Here is a 17,481-nt window from a genome sequence, read left to right on the forward strand (position 1 = left end):
GGTGGATCCACAGAGCCTTGGAGGTGCTGCTGTCCACACCTCAAGAGACAGAGCCTGGCCTAAGCTTGATTTCCACAGGGTTCCATGAGCCCAATCTTAAAATATCTTCTGCACTCTCCTCCCAAATCCTCTGCCTTCCACACATGACAGATGACCCACTAGCCAAGGTGACCAGAAGGAAAGCTCCTGGTGCTGGTCTTGTCTCTGCCTTCTCAGCTCTTTCCCTGTTCTAGAATGCCTTCCCCCTCTCGGTCAGCAGTGTTCCTTTCAGATGCTCGGGTCACTTACATCTGACCTATGTGTGTGCGTGTGTGTGGAGTGGAGGCAGACGTTCCATCAGAGGGCTGGAGGAAATGGCAGCAGGATTGTAAAGCAATTGTGTAGGGCCACAGAAGGAGCAATAGGAACCACTCACCGTTCAAGACTCTTTAAGAGATAATGCCAGAATTCTGGAGCAGAGAGTGGGCTCAAATACAAAAGTGTTCTTCCCTTCTGAATCTCCTCCAAATTAGTTTGAATAAGAGATCTTTGCAGCCTTAGCTGGTTAATGTGCCTTAACAGGATGACCACATCTCTGGCCTTCCCCAGGTGCCAAGAAGTCTCCATGGCCACACTTGCTTTCTACCCTCCAGACAGTGCTGGAGGATTCATCTCCCATTGCCCCTTCTTGCCCCCAGCCCAGGGCCCCCAGGGACCACCAGCTCCCCCTGCTAGGCTGGTGGGCTGTAGACCGGGAGCCAGGCTCAGAAAGCTAGCACTGCTGATTGGGGGCCTCAAGAACTGGGCCACTCACCGAGCCCTGGGGCAGGAAAGGAGGAGCTGCATTTACTTTTGACCCCTGCCTATAAAGGGAATCAGTGCCCAGGAACCAGGACCCAGCCCCTGGCCTAGCCTCCTCAAGGTGCAGCCAGACTCTCCTTCCGTCATCCACCGTCACCTCCACTGAGCTCTCTTTACTAGCCGTGTGAAACCAGAAACCCAGCAGGTTAACTAACCTCCAGCATCAGTCAGAATCCTGGCAGGAAACAGAATTGCCTCTGGATGGCTCACACGAAGAGACTTAACGAAGGTGAAATGGGAATAGGAGTAAATATTTCACATAAAGAATGGCGAGGGACCCAGCCCCTCTAGGCTGCAAGACCTGAGGAAGAAAACGTGTTACCATCTCCAGCAATTGCTGAGTCACAGCATGGTCAACTTGGCAGGGGCTGTGGTCGCAGAGGGTGAAGCAGGAGGGAGTGGGGAAGAAGAAATACTCTGACCTCTCTCTCCTGCCCCCACACCCCATCTGCTGCTGGAGCCAAACCCAGCTGGCAGCCTGGGGTGAGGGAGCCAAGAGATGCCTCTCGGGGTCAGCCTCCCAGGGCACCGAGCAGGCCAAAGAATGGATCTGAGGGGTCGAACAGCATACCCACCAAGCCTCAATTTCTCCGTTTTTAAAGCGAGCATAATAATACTTCCCTCACAGGGTTGTGGGAATTTATTGAGATCACGTGTGTAAAACGCTTAGCACATTGCCTGACACACAGAACACACTCATCAACTGTGACTTTATTAGGACGTTGTTATTATCGTCAATATTACGACTCCGCCTCTGTCACTGAATCAGCCTCCAGGTTTTAGCAGAACCTCACTTCCTCAGGGAAGCCTTTCTTCCCTTGCTCTCCCCACCCGTCCCCACCCGGTCAGGCCGCCTGTCACACCAGGGGTTGGCAAACTGTGGCCCATTCTGCCCTGGCCCTGTTTTTGTATTGGGTCACAGCCACACCCATCCGTTGCCTTCCTGTCGGTGGCTGCTTTCATGCTGCAGTGGCAGTTGAGTGGCTGGGACAAAGACCCTGTGGCCTGCAAAACCTAATAATATTCACTATCTGGCCTTTTACAGAAAGCTCATACCCTCTTGCAGCCCTCTGTACTTCTAGCACTTCCCTCTATGGTAATTAGACAGATGTCTGTGCTTAGTTGTCCCCTGTCTGCCTGCCCCACCGGGCTGAAAGCCCCCTGGGGTAAGGACCCCGTCTGCCATTCCCAGAGCCTAGCACACCGGAGCTGGATAAATTCCCCTGGTTGCCTGCCCTTGTCCCTTCAGCCCCGGCCTCTGAGCTCCTTGCTGGGTCCCGTGGGCACCCGGTTCCTGGAGGCGGCTCCAGAGAGGGCTGGCTGCTGACTCCGCACTCCGTTCCGGAGAAGTGCTGATGCCGGCAGTTTTCGCACAGTAGAGCAAGCCCCGGCTACAGGAGTGTTTTCCACCAATTTTCCAAATCCCGGCTCCAGCCCTGGAAGCAGGATGTTAAGGTTTTCATTGATCACCAGAGGGCCTGGGAGTGCCTGGAAGGCTTCAGACCCACTCAGTGGTCCTGGCTTCCCACCCACAGCCTCAGATGACAGAGAGGCGAGTGCTGCTGCAGCCGTGGGATAGCCGAGGGGTCCCGTGGAGGGCGGGACCAGAGGGGCAGCTCCAGGGAGGCCTTCCCCTGTCTGGCAGTTAGACTGGGCTGCGTGGCAGGAGCCCAAACAGACGTGGGGACAGGAATATGCCTCTTGCAGTCCCAGGAATGGGAGGAACGCGGCTCCCCTCAGCTCCTCAGGAGGGAGTGTAAGCTATGGCTCTGGGCTCTCTTTCCAGCGGTCAGGCACCCTCACACCTGTCAGGGAAAGGCCCCAAGGCACCTTCATTCACTTAAGACTTACACACCAAGCATCCACCGTCAGCCAGGAACCCAGTAGGACAAGGCAAAGACCTGGTCTCCTGGAGCTTACAGTTTAGTGGGGGAGAGAGGCAGCTAAAGCCACCAGCGGGCAAGGCGTGGCCTGTCAAGGAGCCAGAAGCAGGCCCTGTGAGTTCCCTGACCCTTCTCTGTGGCTGCGGGCGCTTCTCTAACCAGCTCTCCTTGGGCACTGGAGACCCCGCCTCCAGCGTTAGGGGTAGCCCTGGTCTCCATCTCTCCGAGGCCTCTGTCAGTGTCAAAGTGGTGCTGAGCTGAGGCTGTGCACCTTGTGTCTGCACTGGTCCCCGCGCCCCACAGAGAGCTGCCCCCACTCTCCACCCCTGGGGAGGGGCTATGCCAGCAGTTCCACACCGACAAATAGACTGTGAGAAAAGAAATGGAGAAACCTTCTCAGTTTCTGGTCTGTGGAGAGAAAAGGCCAGGAATGCCACGTTTTTAATTCCCCCCCTGTATGTAATGTTTAGTTTATATAAATGAACTAATATTTTCCTGGAGAGCAAAAATCATAAAGAACGTTGACCCCCAGAGAGGGCAAGTAATGTTTATGTGTGCCTTGGAACTGGTGAAGACATTTCCAGATTTTGTTAGCACCCCCTCCACGTGACTTAACCAACTGACAGGTTTTCTCTGAAGATTCCTTGGAAGCAAAGCAAGTCCATGGAAAATCTCAGCCTGGGCCTCAGGTTTCTGTACTCGTACCTTCTGGACTGCTCTCTGACATGCCTTCTTGTCTTCCTTGTTTTACTGCCTAGTGGGCAAACGCTCTGCTTTGGAGTTGGGCAGACCTGAGTTTAGAGCCTGGCTCCAGCACTTCTTAGCTGTGGGACCCTGGGCAGTCGGCTTAACTCTCTGAGCCTCAGTGGTCTTACTGGTGAAGCGGGAACAGGAATAAATGCTTCACGTAGGCTCACTTCACAGGGCCAAGGCTGTGCCGGAAGAACCATGAGCACAGTGCCTGGCACACGCTCTCCACTCAGGAATGTTAGCCCGTGGCCCTCACAGGCAGGCTACCTAGTGCTGTCTGGATGGAGGGACAGTGTGACGCAGCCGACGGAGCACTGGACAGGGAGCCAGGGGGCCCTCATCTCTGCTCCAGCTTACCTCTCACGAGCTGTGCCAGGTGTTACAGCCGCATAACCAGTCACCCCAGAACCTCGTGCCACAAAATGACCATTTTATTACACACATAGATTCTGCCAGTCAGGAATTCAGACAGGGCACAGCTGGGGTGGCTTGTCTCTGCTCCACAAAATCTGGGGCCTCAGCTGGAAAGCTCAAAGGCTGAGAGGGGCTCGATGGCTGGGGGCTGGAATCGTCTGGACGTGCTTGGTGCTGGCTGTTGGCTGGGACTGCAGCAGGGGTGGAACATGTACGTAGACTTCCTCACCATGTGGCAGCCTCAGGGTCCTCAAACTGTTACGTGGCAGTGTTCCCCCAGAGCGGATGTCCCAAGAGCAGGTTGGAAGCTGCATCGCGGTGTCTGTGTGGCACCCCTTGGAAGTCATGTAGCCCCACTTTCACCACACTCTGTAAGTCAAGGCAGTCACAAACGCCTGCTCAGGTCCAAGGAGAGGGAACGTAGACCTGACCACTCAACAGGAGCAGTGTCAGAGAATTTGTGGACATGTGTTAAAACCACCACACCAGCTGGTTCGCGGTAGGGAAACAGAGGCTTGAAGATGATGATGATAATATAATAACAATGATGGCAGCTCTTTCCAGGTGTTCACTTGGTGACCCTCACACGTACCCTGTGAGATGGGGGACAATATCTCTATTCTACATGTGAAGGTGCTGGGGCGCTTACCCCACCTCATCTCATGCATTGCTAAGCCTGGGAGTCTGGACTGGTCACTCTTATATCCAACATGTGGAAGAAGCAGAATGCACCTGAGGCCCCCAGAGTGCTCTGGGCTCTGTCCCCATCGTCTCTTGCGTCTATGCAGTGCAGTAAGCACCCTGCTTTGGATGACAACCTTGGCACATCCATGATTTTCCTACGGATACTTTGAGTCACACAGTGTCCCAACTTGGTCCCTTAGAAGGCTGGTTCTTTGTAAGAATCAGAACTCCAAACCAGATTTGGCATTAAATCTCCTTCCCTCACCCAACTGGGGTGCTTCAGGCCTGACTGCTTGTGGTGGGAGAGCGGGAGTGCCTGGCCCTTCTGCCTCCCCAAACACGTCCCCACTTCCCTCGGCTTGCTGACTGCAAAGGACTGGAGGGAAGGACACAGTCTTAGTGGTGGGTGCTGCTGTGTGGGGCGTGGGTGCCAAGACATGATGTCAGCGTGGTGGCAGTTGATAACGCTGACACTTCCTCTCACGGGCACTTCTTCGGTTTTTCAGAGATCCTGCAGGTCCCTTGACCTGGGCAGATGCAAATCCATTCTGGGAGCCACTGCAGCCCCTTCCATGGCCCCTCAGAGTCTGTGGCCACTGCGTGCTTCTTGCTGCTTGGGTCCCCTCAAGCCCTCAGCTCCATGCCAGGTCTCCTCACAGGGGGCCACCTCGGTTCATGGGAGGCCACACTCTTCCCTGTCCTGGCGGATCCACGAGTTCAGCTAACTCTAGTGTAGTCACTGCTGTCCTCTGGTCATGGCCATGTTGGCCCCAGGCCTGAGTAAGGCTCTGGGAGTCTCCTGGGTCTCCCAACTGCTGGGGACATGTTCCAAGCTCCTCAAGTGGTCTGTGGAGACCCCCTCACTGTGGTTGAGTAGAAGAAGAGAGCACCCCATGGGTGAGGAGTAGGGACTCCCCCTCCACATGCTCTTTTCTCTGCCCTAGCTGAGGGGCCCAAGGACTGAGAAGCCGGTTTTCTCCCATTCACTCTGGAAGTTCTCGTCTGCTTTGTTCTGGAAGTGTCCCATCTTAGTAGCCTGTTACGTCAAGGTCAAGCAGACGAGCCAAGACTCAAACCTCCTGCCCTACTGTGGCCCAGCTCCTCCAGAGGCAACAATGGCTTCCCCGGCATTCCTTGCTCCCTGTGGCCTGGGAATCTGGGCCTTCTGATTCCAAGGAGGAAGCACCTGGGCCTCACCACAGTTGAAGAGTGATCAGATGCCATTTCTCAGAAAGAAATGAACCAGGGCATTCTGAGTGATGTGTGAGATAGATCTTGGCTTCCAGTAAGGACCCTGAGAGCTGCATGTATGGGAAGCAAAGAATGTGTGTGAATGTAAAAGTGACTAGCTCCCAGGCTCTGCTGTGAAACCTGGCCAGAGAAGGGTTTCAACACAAACAGACTTTCCGTGCAGAGGGGCCCTGTGTCCTGGAGTGCTGCACGGCACTGGCAGACCCAGCGAGGGCCTGAATCCCTGGTCTGGGAACAGGCTCTCAGCGTGCGCAGAAAAGAAGCTGAGAGACACGGAGCCCCCTTCAAACTGGGTGAAAGTACGCCCTGTGCACCAGACGCTCGGACGGCACTTCCTAGAGCTCCAGATCGTGGCAGTTGTCATTCCCTTCTCCGGTGAGGAACCGGAGGCTCGGCAGGCTGAGGAGACTGGACCATGAGCTCCGGGCTTGGCCCCGCAGAGGCTGGACTGGAACACAAGTCTTGTGACTCCAAGTTGAGTGGTCCCCCCCTGCCACAGCTGCCTCCCATTAATTTCCGATGTGTGAGATTTGGAAGGCACCCTCGTGAGCAGCAGCAGGGCTGCCAGACTGCTGAATTCGGGCAGTGCTGACCCAGGGCAGGGCTGCTCAGATGCTGCTGGAAACCCGTGGGAACAAGGCTTCCAATCCCAGCTGCGTGTCCTCCTTGGCAGAGCTGGCTTCTCTGCAGCCGTGAGCACTGCACCTGGCCCTGCAGCACACTCGGCCAGCACTCTGACTTCTTGCCTAGTCCTGCTCTGGGCACTGAGAACACAGCCGCTGCCTCCCAGAGCTGGTGTCTCCTGGGGAGGTGGACAGTCAACCAGAAATCACACACAATTCCTTAGTTACAAACGGACGGGCTCTGTGAAGGCAAGATGCACGCTGATGGAGAGCAAGTGACGGAGGCCCTGACCCAGGAGGATGGGGGTTAATGCCCTCTTCACGAGGGCTCTGTAAAACACTGGGCCCTGTATCTCAGTGAAAGCCCTCACTGTTGTCCAATTTAACTCTGAAGATGGGAGAAGATTAGCAGTTCTTTCCTTCCATTTTTCTCTCTCCTCCTGAGGGAAACATACAGGATGAACAGGAGGTCATTTCTGGGGCATTTCAGGCTTGTCTCCTATGGTCCACGTGGGTGGACAGAAGAGGATGCTGGCTCCTGGCAAATGTTCTGGCTCTGGCTGGCCGACCAAGGTGGCAGACTAAGCCCCCCCAGTTTGCTCTCCCTAGAGACCCAAAGCAGAGGAAAGGGGACAATTGCTGGGTGTTCCAGCCCCAAAGATGGGTGCTTCCTGCACAAGGCCACCTCTGAGAGGGAAGAAGTGACAGCTGAGACCAGGGGCTTTTGAGATCAGGAGAATAGTGCATCGCTTCTGAGACGCCTTCCTTTAGAATTACAAATGAAGATCACTTTCCTCCTGCATCTAAAATGATAATTTTCTCAAATATTTGTTCTATTGACCCTAGTTTTACACAATTCTTTTCAGCCTCTCTCTTCTCATCCCACAGACACTGGTTTCCCCCGCATTCTGTCCCAGGCCCACCTTCTTGTCACTGAGCTGACAGCCCTGGATAATCTCACCCACTCCCAGGGCTCCACACCCCCTTGTGTTGACAAGTCCTACACATCTGTCCCTAGCCGCCGTCTGTTTCCTGAGCACCACACCCATCTCCCCAATGGCCTCCAGACATCATTCCCAAACTGAACTTCTGATCAGCCCCCAAGCCTGCTCCCTAAGTGAACAGCATGGGGCTCCAACTGAGGGTTACCCCAGGTCCCCTCCTGCCACACGCCTGCTGGTCTGCCTCCTAGACACCTCTCGTCTACATCTCTCCTTCCCAGCCTGTGGTCTTGGCCACATACATATGCTTTCCAGCCAGAGTGAGCTTTCTAGGGTGCGAATCTGAACATAGCACTGCCCCTCCTATAAATCTCCACGCATTCCCCTCATTAAACTCTAGGCTCCTCACAAGGCCCCTCAGCTCCAGCTGGGTCCCCCGCGCGCACACGTTCCTCACCCTCAGCTCTTCAGCCAGGCTGGCTCTCTGCAGTTTCTCTAGTAGGTTCTGCCATCTGTCATTTCAGGGTTTTTGTGCATGTTGCTCCTTCTACATATGCTGCTGCCTCTGCTGGAACTCTTGTGCCAGCCTGAATGTCAGACCCTCTAGGTCCTCTCTGACTTTCCCTTGTTCTCTCTGACTGCTCACTGCTCCACTGCTCCCTACTCCCCAGCAGCTCACCCTGGCAAGCCCCTTAACCCTTCTGACCTCAGGCTCCACATTGTAACCTTCTGATAACACCAGTGCCTGCGAGGCAGTGTTATTGTGAGGCTTATGTAGGATCCTGTGTACAAAACATTTAGCAGTTTCTGGCACCTTGTAGATGCTTGATGAACTTCAGCCATTATCATTACCACCGTCTTTATTGTTGTGGTGGTTATACTATTGGTGTAGTGATTGCTATTACCATATTTATTATTATTTTTCTCCTATCAAAGCATGTGTCTCTCCTGGGTGTAGTTATCTGGTTACTTGTTTCTCTTCCCCACTTGACTGTAAACTCCATGAAGGCAGAACATCAGCTCTCTGATTCAGTGGGGCTGTCCAGGACCTGGCCCGAGGGCTGGCACAGGCTCAGGAAACATCTGTGGCAACAAGGAGGGAGGGATGCTGTATCATTTCCTCCTCACAGGGAGGCCGCCAGGTCAGATCACTGTTCCTGTTTTACAGATGTAGAATTCAGGCTCAGAGGTGTGAGGTGACTTGCCCAAGGTCACTCAGCCTGCAATAGCAGATACCAGTGGAGCCCAGGCCTGTCTGCCTCCGGATCCTGAGCTCTTTGCTGTTGCCATTCATCATCCTTCATCCTGTCCACTCCAAAGCCGCTATTAGAAGGCCCTGTGCTCTTTTCTCTTCCAATCAATGACTGGTCTGTTGGGCAGCATGTTGGTTTCTTGAGAGAAATGTAATGAAAACCAGATTTTTTTTAACATGATATCTCGTTCCCCACAGAGACTGTCAGTTCTCATATGTTCCAATAAAACTGCTAAAGCAACAGCCACTTAAAGAGCTTTAAAGATTATTCATGGAAAAATTATGCTGAGGAAAAATAGAGCAGTCCTCTGAGATAGTCAAGCCACATGGTCAGTTTTTCCAGCTGTTCGTGCCATATCGGGCCGGGCAGTGGGACCACACTCTGCTAAGCGAGGCCAGAGCCCCAGCTCGTTATCACCGCCCCCAGCCCTGCCCCTGCCCCAAGGACATGGAGAAACAAACTTGCCAGCCGCCTAGCTCAGAAACAGTCCCCCAAAACATGTGTCCTTGGTGCTGTCACGTGGTGGCCACCCCAGGCTTGGTGGGGTAGGAACGTGAGGCCTTTCAGTAGCCGAAAGTGTTACTCACTGGCAGAAAGGCCACCCCCATCCCTAGGTCCCAGCTGAATGGAAATTCTTCTGCTTCAGCATCAGACCCAAGCTGTTGATCAGCAATACAGGGGATGGGAGTGCCTGAGACCCAGGGCACCCAGAGCAGCATCAGCTTTGACGCTGGGCCCAGGGAGAACACAGCCTCTTCTGCTTGGGCCCCTCACCCTTCCCTCAGCTGGGCTGAGGGGCATCTGAGGCCAGGCATGCCTCCCAAAGCCGTGTAGAGCAGCAAGAAGTGGGGGCAGATCCATGCCTTGTCCTTGAGGGAGAATCAGAGCTGAGAGGAAGAGACCACAGGCAAGTCCGGAGGCTTCGGAGAGGCTGAATATGGAGATCAGAGGCGGCATGCAGGAACCACATGGAGACAGGTAGGAAAGGGACTCGATCAGGAGTGAGCAGGAAGGCCGAGGAAATTGCCAGAAGAGCCTCCGAGTGTCCAGCTCTCGCTGCACACACAGCTGGTTAAGGGAATAAACCCAGAACCTCTCATGACCTGGTGTGCCTCTGAGCATCCCTTTAAAATGGCGACAACGGTACCACCTGCATAGAAGTCAATGCGGTAGCACGTTGAAGTGTTTATACAAGCCTGGCACTCAGCTAGTGCTCAATAGACGTTAGTCCCCTTCACCTTCCCTTCCTCAAGAGTAGCAGTCGGACCTTATCCATCACATATTTCCTGGAGGAAGTGCCTCTTGCTTATCAGGTCACTTCAGATGTGTCACTGTGTTCCTTCTTCCTCAGGTTTTCACCAATGCCTGACCTTTGAACTGCTGGAGCTCCTCCCCCAGGATAGTGGTGTACCCTGGGTTCAAGTGCCGCGTGTAGTAAATAGAGAAACCCTGGCTTCCTTACCTGTAACACGGGGCTGCTAAGAGTGCCCACCTCGTGGATGCAGCACAGGCACACAGCACGGTGCCAGGCGTGTAACATTCAGCCATAACTGTCACCATTATCATTAGTACGACAACACCAGGGAGTCGAGTTCTAGTTCAAGCCACAGGGGCAGGAGCAATGCGAGTTGACCTTTACAAAATACTTTCTGAACCCAGAGTGGGAGCCAGAGTGACTCAGGCAGTGAGACTAATCCCGCGTACATGCCGCTGATAAACAAGGCCGAGTCCACCCTCCGCATGGATTCCTTTATTGAGCAATATGTGCAAAACAAAAACAAGGCAGGACGGCTTCCATTCTTCCTTTTCCTCTCTGGAGCAACTGCATGAGACATTTCCTCCCGGACAGAGCCTGCTTTCATTCCAGTGTTTTGAGCAGTTCTTCACCGGGGCACATGTCAGAATCACCTCGAGAGCAATGCCCAGACCCTCCTGAGGCCAGCAAAACCAGAACCTCTAGGGATGGGCCAAAGAAACTCTGTTTCTCACACACTCTCCAGATGATTCTGATATATTCCTTGGTTAAGAATTACAACCTCAAAGAAGCTGATGATAGCATGGAACCCCTCACCAGGAAAATGTACACATACACAAAGCTTAGATACAATTTCAGTATCTCCAGACATTCCTCAGAGGCCTTCCATGGACCTCTCTGGGGTGGTGAAGTCCAGGCCATGCCTCTCTGACTTTATTATTATGGATTGGTCTTCAGAGCCCTGTTCTTGAGACGTCATATGTGGGCTGGAATCGAGACCTCAGACAGCTGCCTCTCTCTCCTGCCACCAGGCCAGATCACCAGACAGCCACGCGGAGAGGCCCTGTGGTGTCGTGGGGCCTCCTTGTTAAGGTTCCTTGGGCTGCAAACAACAGAAACAGACTCTGGCTGGCCTCAACCAAAAGGGAAACCGTTGACTCATGGAATCCAGGGAGAGCTGAGCAGCCAGGCCAGGGAAGGACCGGGAGGCCCTGGGCTTCGGGAACAACTGGAACAGGACTCCCTTCCACCCTGCTTTTTGCCTCACTCTGTGAGCCTCTCTCACTACAGACCCGCTTCCTTCTTCACGAGAAGGGAAACATGGCCGTCGACAGTGTCTAGGTTGTATTTCTCATCCAACAAAAAGAGATTGTCCTCAAACATATTCTAGTCTCAAATCTGAAAATCCTGGGGAAGGTGTCTACCCCTAGCCAGGACCAGGGGCAAGGCCACATTAGTGACCCCATTCGTGGGAGGGGAGATTCCTGGAGAAGGTGCTGGGCAGGTGGTCCCAGGTGTCCACTCCATGAATTCGCAGGCCTAGACTTGAAAATGATTCCTGTGCCAACCAACTCCCTGTCTTCGATGCCTAACCTCCTGAGCTCCTGCTTCCCCACCTGTGAATTAACACTAATAATAGAGACCTCCAAGGGGTGTTATGTGGGTTAAATGTGAAGGCACTGCAGGGCTGCAGCAGGACACAGACGGCACACTCAAATGGGGTGACCGGAGGAGAGTTTCAGAACGGGGCTGTTTACAAAGACGTGGGCAGGGTGTAGGGGAACCCCAAGGGACAGCACAGCACCCCAGGGCTAGAAATAGTGGGGTCCTGTAACAGCCCCCAGGCCTGCAGGAGTACAGGGAGGCAGTGGTTACCAAATCCAGAGTAGAGAGGTTTGAGAAGACTGCTGCCTCTCGGGAGTGACCCCACAGGAGAGAGCTGGAGGAAGCAGTACCCCAGCCTCGCTCTCCTCCCTTCCCCCAGTCTCTGACCAGGGCTCCCCATTGGCCTGACCCGCAGGGAGCAAGAAGGGAGGGAGCCCACTGACCTAGGCCCCGTGCACAGCATGGAGAAAGGTGCAGGACGGATCTGGAGGGCAAACGGAAGATTCCAGCACAGCTTCTAGCACGGCACCTGGCACGGAGTAGGTGTCCAGTAGTTTTAAAGTATTCTCATTTTAAATAATGAAATATTTAATACATAGAGAATATCCCTTGTACCCACCACCCATATTTAACAGAAGTAACATTTTGCCATATTTGCTTTATATTTTTCAAGTAATTAACATCACAGAAAAAGCAAAAGTCCCTCTCACCCATCCTTTCCTTTCTTCCTGAGAGAAGTACTTCTGTCCTGGTACCGCTCTGTGTCATTCTTGTGCAGGTTTTTCTATTTTACTGCATATGTACTGTGGGGGAGGAAGAAATTTTCCTCTACCCTTCTAGGTTCTTCTCACTCATCTAAAAATTAAGTTGAGGGCCGGCCCCGTGGCTTAGCGGTTAAGTGCACGCACTCCGCTACTGGCAGCCCGGGTTTATATCCCGGACACACACTGATGCACCGCTTGTCCAGCCATGCTGAGGCCGCGTCCCACATACAGCAACTAGAAGGATGTGCAACTATGACATACAACTATCTACTGGGGCTTTGGGGGAAAAAAAATAAGGAGGAGGATTGGCAATAGATGTTAGCTCAGAGCTGGTCTTCCTCAGCAAAAAGAGGAGGATTAGCACAGATGTTAGCTCAGGGGTGATCTTCCTCACAAAAAAAATAAAATAAAAATTAAGTTGACTTGAGACGGATTAAGAGGAGAAAATCAAATTTAATTGTGTACCTACAGGAACCCACATATGTGACAGGGTCAGAGACAAAAAGGGTAAAACAAGGTATATGTGCCATCTTGGGCTAAGGAATGAGATAGGGGCCTAAGGCTTCGTAGGGGAGGAGAGCAATTCACAGGATGATAAGAAGAGCAGATGTCCAGTAATTAGAGGTTTGCCCTGCCATACAGATAGGTCATAAAAATTTATTTCTGGTAATAACTCTTATTATGAGCAAGGCCCCCAATTTAAATTCTTTAAGGGAGGGATAAAGGTTTCTTTTGAGCCCACAGGGTCTTGATTGCCTTTAGCTCAAAATATTCCACGTGCCAAAGTGTCACATCTTGGGGAGGCCTGTTCTGAAGCCCTTCAATACCTATATATAAGCATATATACTACTGTTTTGTATGTTTTTTAAACTTTACATAAATAACATCATGCCATCAACATAAACATTCTTTTGCAACTTGCTCTTTCTACTTAGCATGTATTTCTATGACTAGTCCATATTGGGACCTGTATATCCAGTTTTTTTCATTTTTTTCTGCTCTGTAGAATTTGTTGAGTGAACAGACCACAACTCATTTATCCATTCCCTACTGAGGGGCATGTAGGTTGTTTCCACATTGAATATCCTTGTAAATGTGTCTCCTTGTGCATCTATGCAAGAGTTTCCCAAGTGTAGAGACTTAGAGTTGGAAACACCAGTCACAAACGCATGGCATCTTCACCTTTACTCTGCATGGCTAGTTGCTTTCCAGATGTTCATATGAGCCCTGAACTAGCATTCCTGTCCCTCCACATCCTAGCCAGCACTTGATATTGTCAGGCTAATTATTTTTTTACAATCTGATGAGATGAAAATATATCTCATTTTTACTATAATTTACATTCCCATTATCATCAGTGAGGTTAGGCATCTTTCCTTATACTTGTTGTTCATTTGGGGTTCCTCTTTTGTGAATTTCCTATTTGTGTCCTTTGCCCATTTTCTCTGTGTGGTTTGTCTCTTTCTTGCTGATATTTGAAGTTCTCTATAGTTCTGAACACGAATCCTTTATTGATGATGTGGGTGGCAGATCCCTTTTCCCAGACTACAACTTGCCTTTTAATGTTGATTTTGCTGTCTTTTGTTTATTGGTTTGTTTTTGTGTGGAAATGTTTAATTTTAATGTAATCACGTTTATTCATTTTTTCCCTTTAGGGTTTGTGCATTTTGTTTCTTTCCTTTCCCCAAGGTCATAAAGATTGTCTCTTATTTTTTCCTAGTAGTTTTGCCTTTTTGCTTTTCACATTCATGGCATTAATCCACTTGTATAATATAAGGTAGGAGGACTCTAATTTCATCTTTTTCCACATGGAACCCAAATGTTCTAGCCCCATATACTGAAAAGACCCTCTCTTCCCCACTGACTCGCAATGCCACCACCATCATGAAGCAAGTTCAGGCTCTCACTTCTGATTCACTGAACTATTTCTCTATCCATGCCCCAACACCAAACTGTTTGAATTAGTATTGTTTTGTATTTTGTTCTGATATCTAGTAGGGCAAGTCCTCTACTATTCTTCTTAAGAATTGTCTTGGCTATTTTGTCCCTTTATTCTTCCTTCAGGATTTTAAGATCAACTTAAATGACTGGGTCCGGCAGGGTTTGAATACCATGCCATTGACAGTTGCAAGCAAGGAAATGACATGGCCAGCTTTTCGTTTTTCAAACACTTGTGAACCTGTTTGGGAGTTGGATTTCAGAGGATCAGACTGAAGACAGGAAGCAGATAAAGTGTGGGAACCCAGGCTTGTCAGTGGCAAGAGAGGTGGGCGAGGAGGGGATGTACAAAATCGAGGAGCCTTGGTGATTGGGTGTGGCAAGTGAGAAGAGAAAAGGCAAGTCACAGTCTGGGAGAAGCCAAGACAACCCCCCATTCCAGGCCAGGTGACTGAGTGACCAGCAGTGCTTCCAGCCAAGGCTGGAAATACAGGAGGAGGTTCCAGGTTCAACCTTGGCCGAGTGGAACTTGGGGTACCTTAGGAAAGTTCAGACAGAGGTATCATGCCAACAGATGGATATGTAGGTCTTGGGCTCAGATAAGAAGACTGCAGTAGAGATTCAGGAGTCATCAGCGTGTCTGTTGAGTCAAAATCAAATCAAAACCAGGAGCCAAAGAGGGAGGCCTGTGTCGCAAACACCAATGCGAGGGGTTGTTGGAGGATAAGGAGCCCATGGAGGAGACATTGTGACAACGATCGAAGAGGCACAGAAGAAGCAGGAGAGCGTGACATCGTGGACACATGGGAAGTGGAGTGTTTGGAGAAGGCGTGATCACCAGCATCAGATGCCAAGGGCTCTGGTGAGAAGGCCGATGAGTGCTCACCGGTTTGGCAAAAAGGAGGTCAATGGAAATGTCATTAGGCACAGAAGCCAGATTTCAGTGGCTTGAGGAGTAAGTGAGAGGGGCAGAAGCAGAGCACAGACCTCTGTTTGAGGAAATGTGACTGGCTGGGAGGAAGATCCGGGGCCAACGCACCTTATTTTATAGAAAATGAGAAACTAGAATGTGTTTCTCGGCTGGGGGAAGGGGCCAGAGAAAGGGGAAGGGGAGAGTGATGGAGTGAATTCTCAGAGGAAACAGGTCCGACTAGAGAGGAGAGATGGGCTCTGGACGGAGGAGGCCGTGTTCCCCAGGCCTGGCAGGAAGGCTGGTGTGGACCGAGGTGCATGTGGTGATTGCAAGGCTAGATGTGAGAGCAATCAAACCTGACAACCACGGTTTTCTCATGGAAATAGAGAGGGGCATCATTTTAAAGCGGGGGGAGGAGTCTGTGAGTTGTGCAGGGGACTTAAGAAGAGAGGTGACATTTGGGAATAGTTGTTGAGGGGACCAGGGGAGAAAGTTATTAGGCCTAGTAGAGGGATTGGTGGTGGGGCCTTGGGGAATGAAGAAGAAGATGTGTGTGGAGTGGGGTGTGGAGCGGGGAGAGCAGTGGGCAGACAACAGCTGGAGCAGGAATTCAGAGCTCGAGATGACGTGAGTGCCCCTGCCTCGTGAACCTCCCAAAGTGCCAGAAGGGAGCTAGACTTGCTGCAGTGGACAGGCTGGGGACAGGGGTCATTATTTTGGACATTAAAATAAGCCTGATCCACGCATGCTGGAGGACATGGGAACGCTTAGGTCACTTGTGGATCTACGGCATCTTGTGGTGGAGGATCTGGAGCCCTGGGTGGCCCCTTGTGCCTCACAGGCCCTCCAGAAAAGTTCACCAGCATGGTCAGGCAGCAGCCCCTTGATTCCCTGTGTGTTTGATGTGCTTTGCAGGAAGTGGCTGAGCCCCTTTGTGGAAGCCCTGGCCCCCACTTCCAGTGTCTGGCCCAGGTAGCTACGGCTAGGCTAGCATCTGGGGTCGCCTCCCTTAAGACCTCCCTTCCCAAGCAACAGAAACTAGAGAGTACAACAGTGGTCGGGATCCTGCCCCTCAAAACATAGCTGTGGACAGGGCCGGCATGAAGGACTCTGCCTCACTCTCTGCATATGTTGCTCAGTGAGGTTTGTGGCCCAACCCCCTGGCTCTGGTGACCTGCTGGTGGCTCCATGACTGGGGCTGAGGAGGACATGGTAATATCGTAATGAAACAAGTGTGAGTGCTAACTGTGAAACTCTGCATACACTACCTCAAGACTCCTCCCAGCCACCTGCAAGGTGAGTTGAAGTATTCCCACTTTTCAGATGAGGAAACTGAGGCTCAGGGCATAAGTTAAGTAACCCATCCAAGGTCACCCAGGCAGTAACTGACAGACCTGGGGTCTGAGCCCCTGCCTACCTAGCTGTGCTCTCAGTCAGTCCACTGCCTCCCCAGTAAGCTCTCCATCCCTTTGTGTTGAATGAAGGGGTAGAGAACAGAGAGTGGCTGTAGAAGGACACAGGGGAACTCAGAAGACACACTGTTAAGTCTCAACTCTGTCACCCAGCTGGGTGGCTTCAGATAAGTCATTCCAGGGGGAAATGGGGCCAGGCTGCCGATCCTCGTGTCCATCCCCCACGTCCATCCCGGTACTCTCCTCTGTATTAGCCAGCGGGCTGCCTGGTCAGGGGGTGCCATGCGCAGCAGGACACTGGCCATCTTGACAGTTGGTTGTGAGCCCTGGACACTAATTGTACTGGAAGGGAGGGGTCAGTGTCTCACCAGCAGAAAGCCATGCCCCACCTGTGACAGCCAGGCCAGGTACCTTACCCCAAACCCTGGCCCTCCTCCTCTGAGTCTCCACAGCCCCCACCATCTCTCTCTCTCTGCTCTGTTCACAGGCCCCTCCACCGGCTCCAGTTCTGCGAGGTTCAGCCGGCGGCCCACCTGTCCTGACGCGTCTGTTGCTGGCAGCCTCCCCACACCCCCGGTCCCAAGACACAGGAAGAGTCACAGCCTGGGCAACAAGTGAGTGCCTGAGCAAGCCCCCTGCAGGCTCGGGACTGGGCTGAGCATGGGGCAGGGGCTAAAGGGCTACTGGGAATGTTTGCTCCCTGGGGCGCCCTCTTCCATCTCATCTGGGAGTCGCTGATGAGTGCCCTTAGTATCCTGGCTGGTGCCCTCTCCTCAGGCTGGCACAGGCTCAGGAAAAGCTGGGGGTAGCTGTGGCAGCACAGCCTATGTACTGGTGATGGTATCACTGGCTCAGTAGCTGCTGGAGGAAGCATGCAGGGAAGGGCAGGGAAGCAGTGGTGGGATTCCAGAAAGCTTGCCCCCAGGCTCAATTAGTGCCTCCCTTGTGGAAAACC

The 17,481-nt window shown here is 52.3% G+C and overlaps 1 protein-coding gene across 16 annotated transcripts in view; it reads left to right on the top strand.

Annotated features, from left to right (window-relative positions):
• The window catches only part of RALGPS1 (Ral GEF with PH domain and SH3 binding motif 1), a 286,272-nt gene that overhangs the window by 241,807 nt on the left and 26,984 nt on the right, over window positions 1-17,481 (top strand). For 15 of the 16 annotated variants that reach the window (XM_058524068.1, XM_058524069.1, XM_058524070.1 and 12 more), the window contains one exon: window positions 17,014-17,140. In XM_058524068.1, coding sequence (XP_058380051.1) covers window positions 17,014-17,140 — 127 coding nt within the window. Of the gene's footprint in view, window positions 1-8,554; window positions 8,977-17,013; window positions 17,141-17,481 lie in introns of those variants that run through there. The other variant, XM_058524083.1, reaches the window with a different exon arrangement.

Source organism: Diceros bicornis, chromosome 28 (genome assembly GCF_020826845.1).
Source record: "Diceros bicornis minor isolate mBicDic1 chromosome 28, mDicBic1.mat.cur, whole genome shotgun sequence".
Classification (NCBI taxonomy): domain Eukaryota; kingdom Metazoa; phylum Chordata; class Mammalia; order Perissodactyla; family Rhinocerotidae; genus Diceros; species Diceros bicornis.